General features: G+C 45.1%; 1 protein-coding gene across 3 annotated transcripts; it reads left to right on the top strand.

Moving 5' to 3' along the window:
• The first annotated feature begins 1,765 nt into the window (after positions 1–1,765).
• LOC139260112 (zinc finger protein 436-like) lies at positions 1,766–18,717 on the top strand. 3 transcript variants are annotated; one of them, XM_070876287.1, is made up of 4 exons: positions 1,766–1,825; positions 2,442–2,962; positions 7,654–7,840; positions 15,709–18,717. In XM_070876287.1, the coding sequence occupies exon 4, from the start codon at positions 15,785–15,787 to the stop codon at positions 16,568–16,570; it is 786 nt and encodes a 261-aa protein (XP_070732388.1). In that variant the 5' UTR covers positions 1,766–1,825; positions 2,442–2,962; positions 7,654–7,840; positions 15,709–15,784; the 3' UTR covers positions 16,571–18,717. The 3 variants fall into 3 exon arrangements, with proteins under 3 accessions (XP_070732388.1, XP_070732386.1, XP_070732387.1); XM_070876285.1 differs by lacking the exon at positions 7,654–7,840; XM_070876286.1 differs by lacking the exon at positions 7,654–7,840 and having other exon boundaries at positions 1,788–1,976.
• The last annotated feature ends 2,334 nt before the right edge of the window (positions 18,718–21,051 follow it).

The raw sequence follows: 21,051 nt of genomic DNA, 5'->3' as shown, positions 1-21,051 counted from the left end.
CTCGGTGGTACAGCTGTTTTATGATGAAAAACCACCCGGCGAAAGTTTCCTCTTTATTTTTTAAAGAGTTCCGCCCACATTTTGAAAATACTGCTGGGTAGCAAACGGCCCACATGCATCTGCGTGTGCCGCCGTGAAAACCGCCAGCATCTAAGTTTTGCCTTAACAGAGGAGCCTTACACACCACTGAGGAAACCGCCCACGAAAAGCTGCCTGAAACAAGGCATTAGGTGAGTACCCTGCAAAGAAAGGTAAGTTAAAGGTTTTTATAATTATTTTTAAAATTCTAAAACGGCGATTACATTAAAAAGTGTCTTGAGAATGTTTTATAACTTTTTATGTTTTGTTAAAGTGAAAAAATATTTTTTGAGTTTTCCCCCCGCCCTAGGCCCAACCGCAGTCTCGGACTAAATTTTTCAAAAATTTTTGGGAATCCCTGTTCTCACTATTTTCGGCTGTAACCGCCCAGAAACTGCTGAGAATCTTGGCGTAAGAACAATTTTCTCGCCGGGCGGTTTTAATGACCTAATTAGTAGAAACTTTCGCCGGTGTTAACTTATTTTCTGGGCAGCAATCAGGCGGTGAGGGCCTTGGGGAAAGTCTACCTGAAAGTATCTGCAAAGGGATATAGATAGATTAATTGAGTGGGCAAATATTTGTCAGATGGCATATGGTGTGGGAAAATGTGAGGTTATCCGCTTTGGTCGGAAGAATAAAAAAGCTAATTATTATTTAAATGGAGAGATACTACAAAATGCTGTGGTACAGAGGGATCTGCAGGTCCTTGTACATGAAACACAAAAAGTTAGTATGCAGGTACAGCAAATAATTAGGAAGGCAAATGGAATGTTGGCCATTATTGCAAGGGGCATAGAGTATAAAAGTAGGCAAGTCCTGCTACAACTGTACAGGGTATTGGTAAGGCCACACCTAGAGTACTGCATTCAGTTTTGGTCTCCTTATTTAAGAAGGGATATACTTGCATTGGAGACAGTTCAGAGAAGGTTCACGAGGTTGATTCCTGAAATGAAGGGGTTGTCTTATGAAGAAAGGTTGAGCAGGTTGGACCTATACTCATTGGAGTTTAAAAGAATGAGAGGTGATCTTATTGAAACATATAAGATTCTGAGGGGAATATAAATGCAAAAAACTGCGGATGCTGGAATCTGAGGGGGCTTGACAGTGTAGATGCAGAGAGGATGTTTCCCCTCGTGGGGGAATCTATAATAAGGGGTCAGTCATTTTAAATGGAGATAAGGAGGAATTTATTTTCTCAAGAGTGTCGTGAATCTTTGAAATTCTCTACCCCAGAGAGCGATGGAGGCTGGTTATTGAATATATTCAGAGTGGAAATTGACAGATTATTGATCTATAGGGGCATCAAGGATTTTGGGGAACAGGTAGGAAAGTGGAGTTGAGGCCAAGATCAGATTAGCCATGATAATGAATGGCAGAGCAGGTTCGAGGGGCCAAATGGCCTGCTCCTGCTCCAATGTTCCTATCTGATGTCATTGGGGTGCAGAGGTCAACGGCCAAGTTATTTTTTAAATATATTTTCCTCTCCTCACTTCATGGTCCAAATGCTGTCTATTCTTCCACCGCTTTACTCACCCAAGACCCATTATTATTTGGAGGACAGGTCGCTGATACGGGTAAAATAATCAATCAGTTATCAGTCATATCTTTACAGCGTGCAGTGCCTACCCAGAATGCGGCGCGGTTGAGACTACGCCCGATCTGAATGGCTGGGGCCCAGTGCGCAGGCGCAGTACAGCTGGCTCCGAGGGGCATGGAGGAAGATGGCGGTCGGAGGAGAGCTGGACAGGTTGGAGAGAGCGGGCGCTGTGGCGGAATAAAACACCGCGCAGGCGAGCGGTCTTAGACCTGAGGAACAGTCCCCGGAGCCGGTGTTTCAACTGCGGGGCGGCAGCTGTGAGGTTTTCTCCCGGGGGCAGAAGGAGGAATTGGATCCGTGGGTGGGCTGCGAAGCTTCATAAATACCCGGTGTAGGCCTCAGGCCCCGGGTTTGCAGCGCGGTGACAGGCCCGGCCGCCCGGGTGAACGTCACTGGCCGCCATCTTGGATAGGGCGGGATCAGGGCGCACGCGCGGCCTTCTGGGCAGGGAGTGGGAGGGGCTTCAGGGTACCAGTGCCTAGGAGAGAAAATCATTGATTTTATTCTCATTCTGCACACACTGGGTGTGCAACTGAACCCAACCAGTGTAGAGGGAAGGAGAAAGCTGGGAGTGGTGGAAAGAAATGTTGGAGATGGCACGGTGGGTTTGGATTTCAGCACAGGGAGGAGGGAGAGTGTGTGGTACGGGGATTTACAGCTTTGGAGGAGGGAGAGTGGGAATAAATGTTCCACAGAAAATAGAATTGTCTGTTCTGAATTTCTATCCTGTGTTTACAGTAATTACCTTTGTAAACTCCTTTTACAGGGTATTAGAAGGGGAGGATTTGCAGATGGGAAATCAAACCAAACATCACAACAAGATCTGACACAGTCATTCGATTCATCAGGACCTGAATATCATCGGCCTTGGAATCTGGAAGGAGAAATGTTTGTCTGCTCTGTCTGTGGAAAAGATTTCAAATATCACTGTGACTAGAAAAGCACCGTGACACACACACACCCGCATGAGAGTGTTTCAGTACACTGACTCTGGAACGAGCTTTAACCAGTTACACAGCCTGAAAAAGCAACTCACCATTCACAGTGGGGAGAAATCGTACATGTGTTCTGTGTATGGACGAGGCTTCAGCCTGGAGAGACACAAGGACACCCACATCACTGAGAAACCCTGGTAATGTGGGGACTGTGCGAAGGGATTCAATTACCCGTCTGAGCTGAGAACTCATCGACACAGTCACACTGGGGAGAGGCTGTTCACCTGCTCCGTGTGGGGGAAGGGATTGGCTCAGTCATCCAACCTGCTGAGATACCATCAAGTTCACACTGGTAAGAGACCGTTTAAATGTTCTGACTGTGTAGTGCTTTAAAAGCACAAGGGATCTACAGGCACACCAAAGCACTCACATTCGGGAAAAAACGTTCATCTCTGTATGAGAAGGGATTTATTCGGCCATTCCATCTGCTGACACACCAGCTAGTTCACAAGTGTCTGTTAAGCATATCCAGGACTGAATCATGTTCATTCTGACATAGAATAGTACAGCACAGAAAGAGGTCATTCAGACCATCACGTCTGTGTCAGCTCTGTCGAAGAGCAATCCAGTGAGTCCCATTCCCCTGCATTTTTCCCATATTCCTTCAATTTTCTTTCTCCTTTATGTATTTATCTAATTCCCTTTTGAAGGCTACTATTAAATCTGTATCCACCACCCTATCAGGCAGTGCATTCCAAATCCTAACCACTTGTTGTATGAAGATGTTTTTCCTCACATCGCCTCTTGTTCTTTTGCAAATCACCTTAAATCTGTGCGCTCCAGTTATCGACCCTTCAGCTATTGGAAACAGTTTCTCTTTATTTACTCTATCTAAATCCTTCACGATTTTAAACACCTCTATTAAATCTTCTCTTAGTCTTCTATGCTCCAATGAGAACAATCCCAGCTTCTCCAGTCTATCCATGTAACTATTCATTCATCACTGGTAACATTCTAGTAAATCTCTTCTGTACCCTCTCCAATGTATTCAGGTCCTTACTGAAGTGTGATGTCCAGAATTAGACACATTACTCCAGCTGGGGTGGAACAAGTGTTTCTTATAAGTTTAACATAACTTTCTAGCTTTATACTCTATGCCTCTATTTATAAAGCCCAGGATCCCATATGCTTTATTAACTGTTTTGTTAACCTGTCCTGCCACCTTCAAAGATTTGTGCACCCCAAGGTGTCTCTGTTCTTGCACCTCTTTAAAATTATACAATTTAGTGTGTATGGTCTCTCCTCATTCTTCCTACCAAAATGTATCGCCTCACACTTTACTGTGTTGAATTTCATCTGCCATGTGTCTGCCCATTTCACCAGCCTGTCTATGTCTTCTTGAAGTTTATTACTATCTTCCTCACAGTTTACTACATTTCCAAGTTTCATGTCATCTGCAAATTTTGAAACTGTGCCCTGTGCCTTGAGGAATGGTGCAAGAGGGAGGGATTCAAATTCCTGGGACATTGGAACCGGTTCTGGGGGAGGTGGGACCAGTACACACTGGACGGTCTGCACCTGGGCAGGACTGGAACCAATGTCCTGGGGGGAGTGTTTGCTAGTGCTGTTGGGGAGCGTTTAAACTAATACAGCAGGGGGATGGGAATCTATGCAGGGAGACAGATGGAAGTAAAATGGGGGCAGAAGCAAAAGGTAGAAAGGAGATAAGGAAAGGTGGAGAGCAGAGAAATCAAAGGCAAAAATCAAAAAGGGCCACATTACATCATAATTCTAAAAGGACAAAGAGTGTTAAAAAAACAAGCCTGAAGGCGCTGTCTCAATGCGAGGAGCATTCGTAATAAGCTGTTAATGGATATGAAGTAATTGGGATTACGAAGACATGGCTCCAGGGTGACCAATGCTGGGAACTCAACATCCAGGGGTATTCAATATTCAGGAAGGATAGACAGAAAGGAAAAGGAGGTGGGATAGCATTGCTGGTTAAAGAAAAGATTAACGCAATAGTAAGGAAAGATATTAGCTTGGATGATGTGGAATCTGTATGGGTAGAGCTGCGGAACACCAAAGGGCAGAAAACGCTGTGTACAGACCACCAAGCAGTGGTAGTGAGGTTGGGGATGGCATCAAACAGGAAATTAGGGATGTGTGCAATAAAGGTACAGCAGTTATCATGGGTGACTTTAATCTACATATAGATTGGGCTAACCAACCTGGTAGTAATACAGTGGAGGAAAATTTCCTGGTGTGTATAAGGGATAGTTTTCTCGACCAATATGTCGAGGAACCAGCTAGAGAGTAGGCCATCCTAGATTGGGTCTTGTGTAATGAGAGAGGATTAATTGGCAATCTTGTTATCGAGACCCCTTGAGGAAGAGTAACCATAATATGGTAGAATTCTTCATTTAAGATGGAGAGTGACACAGTTAATTCAGAGACTAGGTCCTGAACTTAAAGAAAGGTAACTTCGATGGTCCCAGACACGCCCTGTCCCTCAGTATGTGTGTCGGGGGACTGGCTGATAGGCTTACTCTGCACCTAACCCATGCTGTACCCGACTGGAGAGTGTTTGATACTGGCACTAAGTGCTCAGCTCAATGAGCACAACATTTAACCCAAAGATGATATGATCTGAAGGACAGGGAGTATCTCTCATATTTTGGTCGGTGTAGTTAATCAAGTTTAAACACCTCGCTTACATTTCTCAATCAGTAAGGTATAAATTGATCCTATACCTCTCCCCATTAATCCTGGGCTGCACATGGGTCGAATCCTGCTTCTGTTTCCCTTACAGTAACATCACTGAGCTAAACCCAGCCCATAATGAGCAGGGCTCAGGAAGGTTGGGTGCTCGGCACTGCAGTGTGTCATAAAGCAGGGCCATTCAGCCCAGCTGGTCCTCTCCTTGTCCTTTTAAAGGTGTAGAGCTGGGACATCCTGTCTCAAAACACATCCCACCCATTCATACTGAGAATCACGGGGGAAAGCCCATGGCCCAGAGTGTGCAACACAACCAAGGGGGAGCAGGGGAGGTAAATCAAGGGGTAGGGACTGAAGGACACCAAGCTTCAGTCTTCGAACCTGTAGACCTCGGGAGGGGAAGAATGAGTTCAGTAGTTTTAGGATCCAAGGAGAACAAGCTGGATGTCCAGAGCAGATGAACGACCTCTCCTTTAGGGGGACAAAGTTCCAGATTTCCACTACCCTTTAAGAGCATAAGAACCACTTTCTCGCACTATCCCCACATCACAAGAACATAAGAAATAGGAGCAGGAGTAGGCCATAAGGCACCTCGAGCCTGCTTTGCCATTAAATAAGATCATGGCTGGTCATCGACCTCAACTCCACTTTCCCGCCAGATCCCCATATCCCTTAATTCCCCTAGACTCTCAATCTATCTATCTCAGCCTTGAATATATTCCGCATCCACAGCACTCTGGGGCAGAGAATTTCAAAGATTCGCAACCCTCTGAGTAAAGAAATTCCTTCTCATTTCTGTCTTAAATGGCCTACACCTTATCCTGAGACTGTGCCCCCTAGTGCACTCCAGCCAGGGGAAATATCATCATCATAGGCAGTCCCTCGGAATCGAGGAAGACTTGCTTCCACTCTTAGAATGAGTCCTTAGATGGCTGAATGGTCCAATACGAGAGCCACAGTCCCTGCCACAGGTGGGACAGACAGTCGTTGAGGGTAAGGGAGGGTGGGGCAGGTTTGCCGCGCGTTCCTTCCGCTGCCTGCGCTTGTTTTCTGCATGTACTTGGCGATGAGACTCGAGGCGCTCAGCGGCCTCCCGGATGCACTTCCTCCACTCGGGGTGGTCTTTGGCCAGCGACTCCCAGGTGTCAGTTGGAATGTCGCACTTTATCAGGGAGGCTTTGAGGGTGTCTTTGTAATGTGTCCTTTGTCCACCCTTCACTCATTTGCCATGAAGGAGTACCGAGTAGAGCGCTTGCTTTGGGAGTCTCGTGTCTGGCATGCGGACAATGGCCTGCCAAGCGGAGCTGATCGAGTGTGGTCAGTGCTTCAATGCTGGGGATGTTGGCCTGGTCAAGGATGCTAATGTTGGTACATCTGTCCTCCCAGGGGATTTGTAGGATCTTGCGAAGGCGTCGTTGATGGTATTTCTCCAGCGACTTGAGGTGTCTACTGTACATGGTCCATGCCTCTGAGCCATACAGGAGGGTGAATATTACTACAGCCCTGTAGACCATGAGCTTGGTGGTAGATTTGAGGGCTTGGTCTTCAGACACGCTTTTCCTCAGGCGGCCAAAGGCTGCGCTGGCGCACTGGAGGCGGTGTTGAACCACCTCGTCAATGTCTGCTCCCGTTGATGAGAGGCTCCCAAGGTATGGGAAATACCTTGTCCAGGGCCGCGCCGTGGATCTTGATGACTGGGCGCCAGTGCTGTGCGGCGAGGACAGGCTGGTGGAGGACCTTTTGCCTTACGGATGTTTAGCGTAAGGCCCATGTTTTCATATGCCTCAGTAAATACCTCGACTATATTTCTGTCTTAAATGGCCGCCTCCTTATCCTGAGCCTGTGCCCCCTAGTGCACTCCAGCCAGGGGAAATAACCTGCGTCAACATCTACCCTGTCAATCCCCTTCAGAATGTTGTATGTTTCAAATGAGATCATAGAAACATAGAAAATAGGTGCAGGAGTAGGCCATTCAGCCCTTCAAGCCTGCACCGCCATTCAATGAGTTCATGGCTGAACATGTAACTTCAGTACCCCATTCCTGCTTTCTCGCCATACCCTTGATCACCTTTCATTCTTCTAAACTCCAGAGAGTATAGGCCCATTCTGCACAATTTCTCATCTCAGAAATCAATCTGGTGAACCTTCATTGCACCGCCTCCAAGGCAAGTATATCCTTCCTTGACTAAGGAGACCAAAATTATGCACAGTACTCCAGGTGTGGTCTCACCAAGGCCCTGCACAATTGTAGCAAGACTTCCTTACTCTTATACTCCAACCCTCTTGCAATAAAGGACAACATGCCATTTGCCTTCCTTTTTACAGGTGCAGCGCCTGCAATCCGGAACCCTCAGGACTGAAGCCGTTCCGGTTCCGGGCTTTTCCAGACTTTCGATTTGTTTTCTGACATCACGAATCTGGTAACACCCGATTTCCAGATTTCGTAACGTCAGAAAGGGGGGTGTGGGATCCCCTCCGAGGAGGTATTTGGGCGAGCCAGCAAAGTCCCAAGGTAAGAGCAGTGGCGGGTCCCCGAGGTCGGCAGGGTCATCGGGTCCGGATTCCTGAACATTTTACAGATTCTGGATGACCCTGCCACTGATCGGTCTGGATTCCGGATCATTCCGGAACTCCGGATTCTCGACGCTGCACCTTTACTTGCTGTACCTGCATGCTAGCTTTCTGTGTTTCTTGCACAAGGACACCCAAATCTCTCTGAACACCATTTAAAAATTTTTATCATTTAAAAAAATAATTATTTTTTCTATTCTTCCTACCAAAGTGAATAACCTCACATTTCCCTACATTATGCTCCATCTACCAGCTAACTTCCCAGTCACTTAGTCTCTCTATATCCCTTTGCAAACACTTTAGTTCTCCTAACAACTTACTGATCTACCTAGCTTTAGAAACATAGACATTTACAACGCAGAAGGAGACCATTTCGGCCCATTGTCGGCCGGCACGGACACAAAAAGCCACAGGCCCCTCGGTCAGCAGCCCTGAAAATTACATATAAACCTATGAACAATGGCGGATAGGTAAAGAGAACCCAGCCCAACCAGTTTGCCCCACGCAACCGCGATACCCCATGTATCGCAACATTTTACACTCCACCCCACCCGGAGTCATACGATCTTCTGGGAGAGGCAAAAAACCAGATAAAAACCCAGGCCAATTGGGGGGGGAAACATCTGGCAAAATTCCTCTCGAACCCATCCAGGCGATCGAAACTAGTCCAGGAGATTACTCTGGCCGTATTAGATTCCCTGAAGTACTTACCATCGTGTCTGTGCCAACCAACAAGAGGTTATCCAGTCTAATCCCACTTAACAGCTCGAGGTCCATAACCCTGCAGGTTACGGCACTTCAAGTGCCCCATCCAAGCACCTTTTAAATGTGGTGAGGGTTTCTGCATCCACCACCCTTCCAGGCAGTGAGTTCCCGATCCCCACAACCCTCTGCGTGAAGAAGCTTCCCTTCAAATCCCCTCTAAACTTTCCACCAATCACCCTGAACCTATATCCCCTTGTAATTGACCCCGCCACCAAGGGAAATAGGTCCTTGCTGTCCAGGCCCCTCAAAATTTTATACACCTCAATGAGGTGTCCCCTCAGCCTCCCCTGTTCAAAGGAGAACAAACCCAACCTATCCAATCTGTCCTCATAGCTAAGATTCTCCATTCCTCTGCACCCTCTCCAGTGCAAATCACGTCCTTCCTATAATACAGCGACCAGAACTGCACGCGGTATTCGAGCTGTGGCCTAACCAGTGTATCTCCTCAATTTAAACATAACCTCCCTGCTCTTGTATCCTATGCCTCGGCCAATAAAGGCAAGCATTCCGTATGCCTTCTTAACCACCTTATCCACCTGGCCTGCTACTTTCAGGGATCTGTGGACAAACCTCCAAGGTCACTGTTCATCTACATTTCAGTGGCCTACCATTTAATGTGTAGACCCTTTCCTTATTAGCCCTCCCCAAGTGCATTAACTCACACTTCTCCGAATTAAATTCCATTTGCCACTGTTTTGATTAGTTGATTGATATCCTCCTGCAGTTATGACTTTCCTCTTCATTATTAACCACACAGCCACTTTTAGTGTAATCTGCAAACTTCTTAATCATACTCCCTATATTCAAATCTAGATCATTGAGGTATATAACAAAAAGCAAGGGACCCAGTACTGTGTCGTCAGCCAACTTGGATACACTACACTCGGTTCCTTCACGTAAGTCATTAATATAGATTGTAAATAGCTGAGGCCCCAGCACTGATCATAGCGGCATCCTACTAGTTACAGCCTGCCAACCTGAAAAAGACCCGTTTATCCCTACTCTCTTTTTCTGTCCGTTAACCAATTCTTTATCCATGCTAATTAATACATTACCTCCAATCCTATGAGCCCTTATCTTGTGCACCTTATCGAATGCCTTTTGGAAATCCAAATATACTGCACCCACTGGTTCCCCTTTTATCTACCCTGCTAGTTACATCCTCAAAAAAAAATCTAATAAATTTGTCAAGCACGATTTCTCTTTCATAAAACCACGTTGACTCTTCCTAATCATGTTATGATTTTCTAAGTACCCTGATACCACATCCTTAACAATGGATTCCAGCATTTTCCTGACAACTGATTTCAGGCTAACTGGCCTGTAGTTCCCTGTTTTCTCTCTCCCTCCATTCTTGAATAGCGGTGTTACATTTGTTACATTCCAATCCGCTGGGACCATTCCAGAATCTAGGGAATTTTGAAAGATCAAAACCAATGCACCCACTTATCTCTGCAGCCACCTCTTTTAGAACCCGAGGATGTAGGTCTTCATGTCCAGGGGATTTGTCAGCTTTTAGTCCCATTAGTTTCTCGAGACTTTTTCTCTACTTATATTAATTACATTAAGTTCCTTACCCTCATTAGACCCTTGGTTCCAAACCATTTTAGGTATGCTTTTTGCGTCTTCTACTGTGAAGTCAGATACGAGATGTTTTGTATGATGATTCCGTAATTTCCTTATTCCCCATAATAATTTCTCCTGCCTCAGTCTCTAAGGGACCAATGTTTACTTTTGCTACTCTCGTTTTACATTCTTGTAGAAGCTCTTACAATCTTTTTATATTTCTTGCTAGTTTTCTCTCATAGTCTATTTTTTCCCTTTTTTCAATTCTTTTGGTCATCCTTTGCTGGTTTTGGAAACTCTCCCAATCCTCAGGCATACTACTATTCTTCGCAACATTATAAGCTTCTTTCAATTTAATGCTAGCCTTAACTTCTTTAGCCACGGATGGATCACTTTTCCTGTTTTTGTTTCTCAATGAAATGTATTTTTGTTGAGATATATGAAATATTTCTTTAAATGCTAGCCACTGCTTATCTATTGCCATACCTTTTAATCTATTTTTCCAATCTACCTGAGCCAACTCATCCTTCATAGCTATGTAATTGGCTTTATTTAAATTTAAGACTCTAGTTTCTGCCTTGGGCAAGTCACTCTCAAACGTAATGTGAAATTCTATCATATTATGATCACTCTGCCCCAGAGGATCCTTTCCTATGAGATTGCTAATTAACCCCGTCTCATTGCACAATACAAGATCTAAAATAGCCTGTTCCCTGTTTGATTCCTTGACGTATTATTCTAGGAAACTGTCCTGAATGCATTCCATGAACTCGTCCTCCAGAACACCTTTGCCAATTTGATTTTTCCAGTCTATATGAAGATTAAAGTCCCCCACGATTATTGGATTACCTTTGTGACAAGATCCTACTATTTCTTGATTAATATTCTGTCCAACGGTATAGCTACTGTTAGAGGGCCTATATACTACTCCCACCAGTGTTTTCTGCCCCTTGTAATCTTGTTATTCCTTATGTCCACCTTGCTAGTTCTACTTCCTGATCTTCCGAGCCGAGATCCTTTCTCTCTACTGTCTTTATGTCATCCTTTATTATAAGGGCTACCCCCCCCCCCCACCTTTACCATTCTGCCTGTCTTTTCAAAACGTCACGTACCCTGGAACATTTAATTCCCAACCTTGGTCACCTTGCAACCACGTCACTGTAATGGCTATTAGATCAAACCCATTTATCTCTGACACTAGTTCATCTGTCTTGTTACGAATGCTCTGTGCATTCAGATAAAGAGCCTTTAATTTTTTTACCATTATTCCCTGCTTTGACCTTATTCTCTGCTGCACTGCTACCATTAAACTTTGTCCCTTCCTGTCACATTCTGCTTATTTTTACCTAAATCTCTACAGTGCTCTATTGCATTGATCGTTCTCTTTTAGATATCTAAATTTTCCCTCACCTGACCCCTCTTCTCTCCCCCCCCCCCCCCCCCATTTTTTAGTTTAAAGCTCTATCTACAGCCCTAATTATTCAATTTACCGGGATGCTGGTCCCAGTCCGGTTTAAGTGGCGCCCTTGATTCCTTTAGTGTCCAAACATCGACCTATCTCACCCCTGAATATACTCTGACTGTGAATCCACATCCCTCTGGGGAAGAGAAATCCAAAGATTCACAACCCTCTGAGTGAAGAAACTTCTCCTCATCTCAGTCCTAAATGGCTGACCCCTTATCCTGAAATTATGACCCTTCGTTCTTGACTCACCAGCCAAGGGAAACAGCCTCTCGGCATTTGTGTGAGGAAGTGCTTCCTGACGTCACCCTGAGTCCCTCACCAGAGGAAATAGTTTCTCTCTCTCCCCTATCAACTTCTTTAATCATCTTAAACACCTCAATTAGATCACCACTTAATCTTCTATATTCAATGGAATACAAGCCTTTACAATCTGTCTTCAGAATTTACAAAATTTATCACTAAGTACATGAAATAAATTCTGAACCGACAGTTCTAGTTTCTCTGGTACGTTCTTCCTCTCTCGCCCCTCCTAAGCTGTAAATCCCCCATCCCCCACACACTCTTCACCACAGCCTCGCTGTTTGAATTCAAGAGCGTAATCCGTGAAAAACTGGCACTGAGCCAAAGGAGAAGACATTAGAACAGATGACCAAAAGCTTGGTCAAAGATCTTAGACTCTCGGCAACTGAAGGCACAGCCGCCAATGATGGAGCAAAGGAAGAGGGATTTCACAATAGGCCAGATTTGGAGGAGTGCAAGGATTGCAAAAGGTTGTGGGGCTGGAGGAGGTTAAAGAGATAGGAAGTGGATGAGAATTTTAAAGGCTGAAGCCACCAGCCGTCTTCCCAGTACAGAATGTGACTCATTACTAACAGGAAGGATGTTACTTTAACTCCTAAAGGTGCAGAAAAGTCCATCTAAATATCATAAACTGATGCGAAATGAGGGGATATCAATCTCTCTACCTTAAACTAACAGTGACATGGAAAGAGGGAAATGAATGGCCTTTAAACACCTGGGCCACTTGGCACTGAAATGTCTGAAACACATAATAGGAACTCCAGGGAAACAAAATACTGACAGATGTTAAACAGTTTTGTTGACAATAAATACCGATTTAAAAGATAAAGGGCGATAAATTCAAACGAAAAGCAGAAACCTTTGGCGCCCGAGTGCTGTGCTTACCGGCTGAGCGGCGCGCTATCAGCACCCCCTGGGAGGTGTAGCAGCGGCGTTAACAGTTAGCCCCATGTCCTGTTGTGCCACCCACTTGATGATGTGAAAAGGTGTGCAACCTCCCATTAGTGTCCCGAACACGAACTTGAGTGTGTTCGCCTGCCTTGTCGCCTGGCAGTAATCATGGCAGAAAATGCAGGTGTGCAGCGTTGTCCGAGAAGCTGGGAACTAAATAAATGGTTGAGCAGTTGGATCTTCAGCAGGTAAGAATCTAAAATGTAATTTCACTTTGCTGCTTCCTGATGTTCAAATTAGGTATCTTGCATTTTTTCCTAAGTGTTCAGGTGCTCCAGTTAACCTACCCTTTGAGCGCTAGGATGCCGGTATGACAGCGGCAGAACTCCATAAGAACATAAGAAATAGGAGCAGGAGTAGGCCATTTGGCCCCTTGAGCCTGCTCCGCCATTCAATAAGATCATGGCTGATCTGATCATGAGCACTCCTGCACTAGAGCCCCGCGATTCCAGTTTATCGCCCTAAGAAAAGTGTGGAATGCTTCCCTCTTGGGGCGCTAGTGATCAATAGCGTGGTTGGAGGCAGTAAATATCGCCCGGCGCTAAAATTATCGACCAGGCGGTGTCACTGCCTCAAAACAGGCTGTACTAAATTTTTCCCCCAAATTGTTTAACAGGGCTTCATACTGACTCACCTGACTGGCCAACTCAGGTTCCACCCCTGAAGCACCGCAATTAGTTGCAGAACACGCTGCTCCCTTGGCCCTCTGGCCTCTGAGCTCTCTCCTTGTTGGTTCCCAGGGCAATCAACCACCACTTGCTAACATTACACTGCCAGATGACGTTCAGGAGCTCGGAGGAAGAAAATAAATGAGGCCGTGAATCTGAGTCGGAAAATACAATTAGAGAAAAATGATTCAATTTATAAACTAAATTATTTGAAATCAAATGAGTTGTTTCAATTAATATCTCCCTTTCGTGAGTGGGAAGCAAGTGATGTCTGGGCTATGTAGGAGTGATTGCGCCCGGTTACACAGCAAGTCCCTGGCACTCCACTCCAAGTGCGCTTCTTTCAGTTCAGTGTCTCACTGGTTAGGCCAAAGCTGGAGTTTTATGTTGAATTCTGGGCACCGCACTTTAGGAAGGATGGTAAGGGGTCAGGGAGGATACAGAGGAGATTTGAACAACTTCAGCTATGTGAAGAGACTGGAGAAGTTGGGGTTGTTCTCCTTCGAGCAGAAAAGATTAACAGATTTAAGGTGATTGGCAAAAGACCCAGAGGCAGGATGAGAGAAAATGTTTTTATGCTGCAAGTTGTTGAAATCTGGAATACACTGTCTGAAAGGGTGATGCAAGTCGATTCAGTGGTAACTTTCAAAAGGGAATTGGATAAATACTTGAAGGTAAAAAAAATACGAGGCTATGGCAAAGAGCAGGGGAGTGAGACTAACAAAGATCCAGTACAGGCACAGCTGACTTGAAATGGCAGTTGATCTTACCAGAATGCTCTGTGTGGTAGAATACGCCTTATCTCCATCAGCAGGGGCGCATGCGCGGGAAGGGCTGGTCCTTGGAGACCGCCTTCCTGCGCAGAGCATGTACAGTGCAGCTTCAGGAAACTGAGCGGGGTCGAACGTGGCCTCAGCAACACAGTGTGGGTCTCGGGCCCCAAATCAGAGCCGGCAGGCGTGCAGCCAGGGCCCCGGCACCAAGAAACCCGGGGGCAGCACCTAGCCGCCACTTCTGTGCTTCTTCAGCCGTTTCCACCGAGTCCAACTCGGGACAAAGGACAGGACCTGGGCACTCCCAGAATAGCCTGCGGCACTGGGGAGCATGCACCCTCTCAGTGGGGAAATCAGCACGTTGTATACAGCGGTTTCTGGGGCATGGAGAATTGTGGGTCCTGCAGCCGCCATTAGTCAGCGGCTGTCGGGAAGAGTTTTATTGCATGCTGCTGGAAGGTCAGTCCCTGGCCTGTGTAGGTCTGGCTTGTTGCATCAGTGTGAGCTGGAGGCGAAGCTACGGGTCTATTCCGAATACTTAATTTCCGCCACGATGGCCTTTGAGTTCAGCCAGGCCCAACAATTTCCAACGTGAGACTGTCAAGGGAGGTAGATTCTCGGGAAGTTTAGGTCGCTAAGTAGACACTGTAAAGTGTAAAGACTATTATTTCAGGAATAAGTATTTCCATTTTGCATACAGATTTTAAAAAATGAATTCTTGGGATATGGGCATCGCTCACAAGGCCAGCATATATTGCCAATCCCCAGTTGTCCTTTGAGAAGGTGGTGGTTGGTTGAGCAGGCTCAAGGAACATAATGGCCTACTCCTACTCCTATTACTTATGTTCTTGAACTGCTACAATCTGTGTGGTGAAGGTATTCCCTTTATGCAGGGAGTTACCAGATTTTGACCCAATGACGATGAATGAATGCCAATACATGTCCAAGTCGGGATGGTTTGTGACTTGGAGGAGAACCTGGAGGCGATAGTGTTCCCATGCACCTGCTTCTGTTGCCCTTCCAGGTGGTGGAAGTCGTAGGTTTTGGACGTTTAGATGTATAAAACCCCATTCCTTCACACCCTCCACCTCCCGCCACTCTCCTCCCATAGAGACCAGAGTCTTGTGTAAGCTCAGACCGGTGCCAGGTTCTCTTCCTTGAAGGACATTACTAAACTAGTTAGGTTTTTACAACAATCTGGCAGCTTTCATAGTCACTTGTTCTGCTGCCGACCTGACAAGTTACCAGATTCATTATGCCTTTGTGTTTTTGTGGATTGTCTCTCAAACTCCCATTTTCCTGTTTTAAACTATTTTTACAGGAAACCCAAACTAAATATCGCATCAAGATCTGACACAGTCACTCGATTTAATCCTGAATATCATCAGCCTTTGATTATGGAAACAAAAAGCAGCCTTCACAGCGGGGAGAAACCGTACACGTGTTCTATGTGTGGACGAGGATTCAGTAGATCATCTGGCCTGTCGAGACACAAGCGCAGTCACACTGGGGAGAAACCGTGTAAATGTGGAGACTGTGGAAAGGGATTCAGTTACCCGTTTGAGCTGGAAATTCATCGACGCAGTCACACTGGGGAGACCCTGTTCACCTGCCCCGAATGTGGGAAGGGGTTCACTCATTCCTCTGCCCTGCTGAAGCACGGGCGAGTTCACACTGACGAAAGACCCTTCAAATGCCCGGACTGCGGGAAGTGCTATAAAAGTTCCGGGGAACTGACCTGCCATCAGCGTGTTCACACTGACGAGAGGCCGTTCAGGTGCTCCCACTGTGGGACTGGGTTCAGGCGATCATCTGACCTCACTGTACACCAGCGCACTCACACCGGGGAGAGGCCGTTCACCTGCTCCATGTGTGGGAAGGGATTCACTCAGTCATCCCAGCTCACTAAACACCAACTTGTTCACACTGATAAGAGACCTTTTAAATGTTCTGACTGTGAGAAGAACTTTAAAAGCAAAAAGGATCTGCTGACACACCAGAGAGTTCACACTGGGGAGAAGCCATTTACCTGTTCCGAGTGTGGGAAGGGATTCACCCATTCATCCCAACTACTGAAACACCAACAAGTTCACACTGGGGAGAGGCCGTTCACTTGCTCTGTGTGTGCGAAGGGATTCACTCAGTCATCCAACCTGCTGAAACACCAGCGAGTTCATATGTAATTGCAGACTTTGGATTCTGCAATTATTGCTGCAGTTAATTACATACAGGATTGAACCATGTTCATTCTGATAGTTGCCATTTGTTTCTGCTGATGATAACCCCTAAAACTGGGCTAATATAATATTCTGGAGATGTTAAACCAAGTCTACGCTCTCAGGTGGACAGAAAAGATCCCATGGCACTATTGCTAAGACAAGCAGGGGAGTTATCCCTAGTATCATGGCCAATATTTATCCTTCAATCAACATAACAAAACAACAGATTATCACATTGCTATTTGTGGGAGCTTGCTGTGCGCATATTGGGTGCCGCGTTTCTCGCATTAGTGCAGTGACTACACTTCAAAATTACTTCATTGGCTGTAAAGTGTTTTGGGATGTCTGGTGGTCGTGACAGGCACTATAGAAATCCAAATCTCTCTTATAAATATCAAATAAATCAGTTTTGTTTTAAACACATTGCTATAGATTTTCATCTTTCCCACCTGACTGTTTAGCATCAACTGGCTGGAACCCGAGGACAATCTGGGGGGAAGATTGTATGGCAGGAGCAGAACTTCAGCCTGGACACAGTCCTTCAGGGCCACACTGAGGGGCAAATGGCACTTTGGTCTTTCACATTTCTCTTCACTGACAGCAAAGTCCCCATGCTGGTTAATCTTGAGGTGTGTAAGAAGTGTGTCGCAGCTGCTCTCTTCCATTGTTCAGTACTCCTAGGCACGAAACAGAAGGCTTCTTTACAACTGTAGAGTCAGGAAGAACAACACTGAATGCTGGAAAAAGTGCTGTCTAATCAGAGATTGGTGTAAAACTGCAATCTGTTCCTGACTGAAAGTGAAATGGCAGGTTTAAGTTTCCACTCTCAAAATGACTTGGGTATTTATTCTACGAAGATTTAACATGTTTGTGTGACAGTCCTGAGTCTACCATTTTAAAGCAGGAGATCACAGGAGCCTGTTAACTGCTGGTACAATTATACAAATGTTATTTGATCTCCAGATAAAGAAGGACCCGCAGTGTTTTATTGATGTGTGCGTGTTAAACAAGAGGATAACTAAATATACACGACTGAACATCCACGTTGTGCGATCCTGACAGTTTGGTATCACTCCCGCTGTGGAACTCCACAACTGACCCCGCTGAAGGTTGTAGGCCTTCAGGAGTGGTCTGTAAGAAAGCTGGGTTTTGTTAGATCAGATTTAACATAAAGTAGTAATGATAAAAGTAAATTCTTGCTTTGTATGTTATACATGTATGTTTAATATTAGTGGACTTTGTATTAAAAGACCAGTGTCTAGCGAACTATTAGCTTATCACCTCAGACAGAACAAGCACTAATTATCCCTTTTAAGATGAAAAAGACCTCATGCGAACAGAACTAGCAGAGCTGAAAACTCTGCCTGTGTGTGGACTGAGCGAAACTGTGAAGGCGATTTGTTTCTTTAAATTCCCCAGTAAAAGCAAACGCTTGACATTGTTCTGACTCTCAGATTCCTCGTAGCTCCAATGAAACAGGAGGAGGCTACTCGACAAAACGTAAACAGCTGTCCAATGGAATGTTTTGTTTGATAAATGTCTTTTAGCTTAATGGTTTGATTGGCCGAGGTAACCAGAGTCACATGGGCTGTGTATCTTACTGGGCTTTAAATATAGGAACAGATTGCAGCTTAGGTCAGAGAGCACCCCGGGAAGAAGATACAGCCAAGGTAGAACATCCTTCAGGCTGTCCCTGGCGAGGGAGCACATGCAGTCTGCCAGTGCGCTGGAGGCCTTCCGCGACCAGGAGGCACCAGAGGGACTGGACTCGATTGTCGACACCAGGAACAGTATTCTGATTTGATTCAATTATAATCAGGAGTTGATTGTGCCCCTTTAGGGGCTCTCGGTAATTTGACATCGATTAATGACAATGCCATTGCAATTGGAATTTTTAAAGAGTCAACACCTTTTGTGCCTCCCAGGCTCGGCAATTATCGAAGTCTGAGGTCATTGATACAGCTTGTTAAATAATGAGTCTTGCTATATAAATATTGTATGAATTATACAACTGTGTTCCTTTTGTAGAATCTCCCATATGAATATTTTGCACTCATTCAACATATGACTTGTATTAGTGTAGAATAGACATAATAAAAATGAAGCCTGTGCTCAGTGGAATTTTTCATTGGAGATCTCGAACTCAACTAGGAATAGCGTATAGTGTAACAGCTCAAGGATTGGAAGCAACTTCAGACTGACATAGACTGAAGATTGGTGTCGGTGACTGGGGCTTGTTTATACCCGACAGGAATTAAAAATTTAAATTAAAAAGCAGGACCTCAAAGAGCTACCAGTGCCACGTGCTAGTCAGAGTAGGAATTGCAGGATAGCTAAAATGAATATGTGGCTTGAGGAGTGGTGCAGAAGGGAGGGATTCAAATGCCTGGGACATTGGAACTGGTTCTGGGGGAGGTGGGACCAGTACAAACTGGACGGTCTGCACCTGGGCAGGACCGGAACCAATGTCCTAGGAGGAAGTGTTTGCTAGTGCTGTTGAGAGGTTAAACTAATATGGCAGGGGGATGGAAACCCATGCAGGGAGACAGAGGGAAGTAAAATGGGGGCAGAAGCACAAGATAGAAGAAAAGCAGAGAGCAGAAAAGCCCAAGGCAAAAGTCAAAAAGGGACAAAGTGTGTTAAAAAGACAAGCCTGAAGGCTCTGTGCCTCGATGCGAGGAGTATTCGTAATAAGGTGGACAAATTAACTGCGCAGGCAGCTATTAACGAATATGATATAATTGGGATTAAGGAGACATGCCTCCAGGGTGCCTAAGGCTGGGAACTCAACATCCAGGGGTATTCAACATTCAGGAAGGATAGACAAAGGAAAAGGAGGTGGGGTAGCGTTGCTGGTTAGAGAAGAAATTAACAATAGTAAGGAAGAAGATTAGCTTGGATGATGTGGAATCTATGGGTAGAACTGCGGAATACCAAAGGGCAGAAAATGCTGGTGGGAGTTGTGTACAGACCACCAAACAGTAGTAGTGAGGTTGGAGACAGCATCAAACAAGAAATTAGGGATGCGTGCAATAAAGTTACAGCAGTTATCATGGGCGACTTTAATCTACATATAGATTGGGCTAACCAACCTGGTAGCAGTATGGTGGAGGAAGATTTACTGGAATGTATTAGGGATGGTTTTCTAGACCAATATGTCGAGGAACCAACTAGAGGGCTGGTAATCCTAGGCTGGGTGATGTGTAATCAGAAAGGACTAATTAGCAATCTTGTTGTGCAAGGTCCCTTGGGAAAGAGTGACCATAATATGGTAGAATTCCTTATTAAGGTGGAGAGTGACAGTTAATTCAGAGACTAGGGTCCTGAACTTAAGGAAAGGTAACTTCGATGGTATGAGACGTGAATTGGTTAGAATAGACTGGCGAATGATACGTAAAGGGTTGATGGTGGATAGGCAATGGCAAACATTTAAAGATCACATGGATGAACTTCAACAATTGTATATCCCTGTCTGGAGTAAAAATAAAACGGGGAAGGTGGCTCAACCGTGGCTAACAAGGGAAATTAGGGATAGTGTAAAATCCAAGGAAGAGGCATATAAATTGGCCAGAAAAAGCAGCAAACCTGAGGACTGGGAGAAATTTAGAATTCAGCAGAGGAGAACAAAGGGTTTAATTAGAAGGGGAAAAATAGAGTATGAGAGGAAGCTTGCTGGGAACATAAAAATGACTGCAAAAGCTTCTATAGATATGTGAAGAGAAAAAAGATTAGTGAAGACAAATGTAGGTCCCTTCAAGTCAGAATCAGGTGAATTTATAATGGGGAAAAAGAAATGGTAGACCAATTGAACAAATATTTTGGTTCTGTCTTCACGAAGGAAGACACAAATAATATTCAAAATACTTGGGGACAGAGGGTCTAGCGAGAAGGAGGAACTGAAGGAAATCCTTATTAGTCAGGAATTGTGTTAGAGTAATTGATGGAATTGAAGTCCGATAAATCCCCAGGGCCTGATAGTCTGCATCCCAGAGTCCTTAAGGAAGTGGCCGTAGAAATAGTGGATGCATTGGTGGTCATTTTCCAACATTCTATCGACTCTGGATCAGTTCCTATGGACTGGAGGGTAGCTAATGTAACGCCACTTTTTTTAAAAGGAGGGAGAGAAAATGGGGAATTATAGACCGGTTAGCCTGACATCAGTAGTGGGGAAAATGTTGGAATCAATTATTAAAGATGAAATAGCAGTGCATTTGGAAAGCAGTGTCAGGATCGGTCCAAGTCAACATGGATTTATGAAACGGAAATCATGCTTGACAAATCTTCTAGAATTTTTTGAGGATGTAATTAGTAGAGTGGACAAGGGAGGACCAGTGGGTATGGTGTTTTTGGACTTTCAAAAGGCTTTTGACAAGGTCCCGCACAAGAGATTGGTGTGCAAAGTTAAAGCATATGGTATTGGGGGTAATGTATTGACGTGGATAGAG

This window comes from Pristiophorus japonicus, chromosome 3 (assembly GCF_044704955.1).
Source record: "Pristiophorus japonicus isolate sPriJap1 chromosome 3, sPriJap1.hap1, whole genome shotgun sequence".
NCBI classification, from domain to species: Eukaryota; Metazoa; Chordata; class Chondrichthyes; family Pristiophoridae; genus Pristiophorus; species Pristiophorus japonicus.
This window is presented reverse-complemented; position numbering and strand designations above follow the sequence as displayed.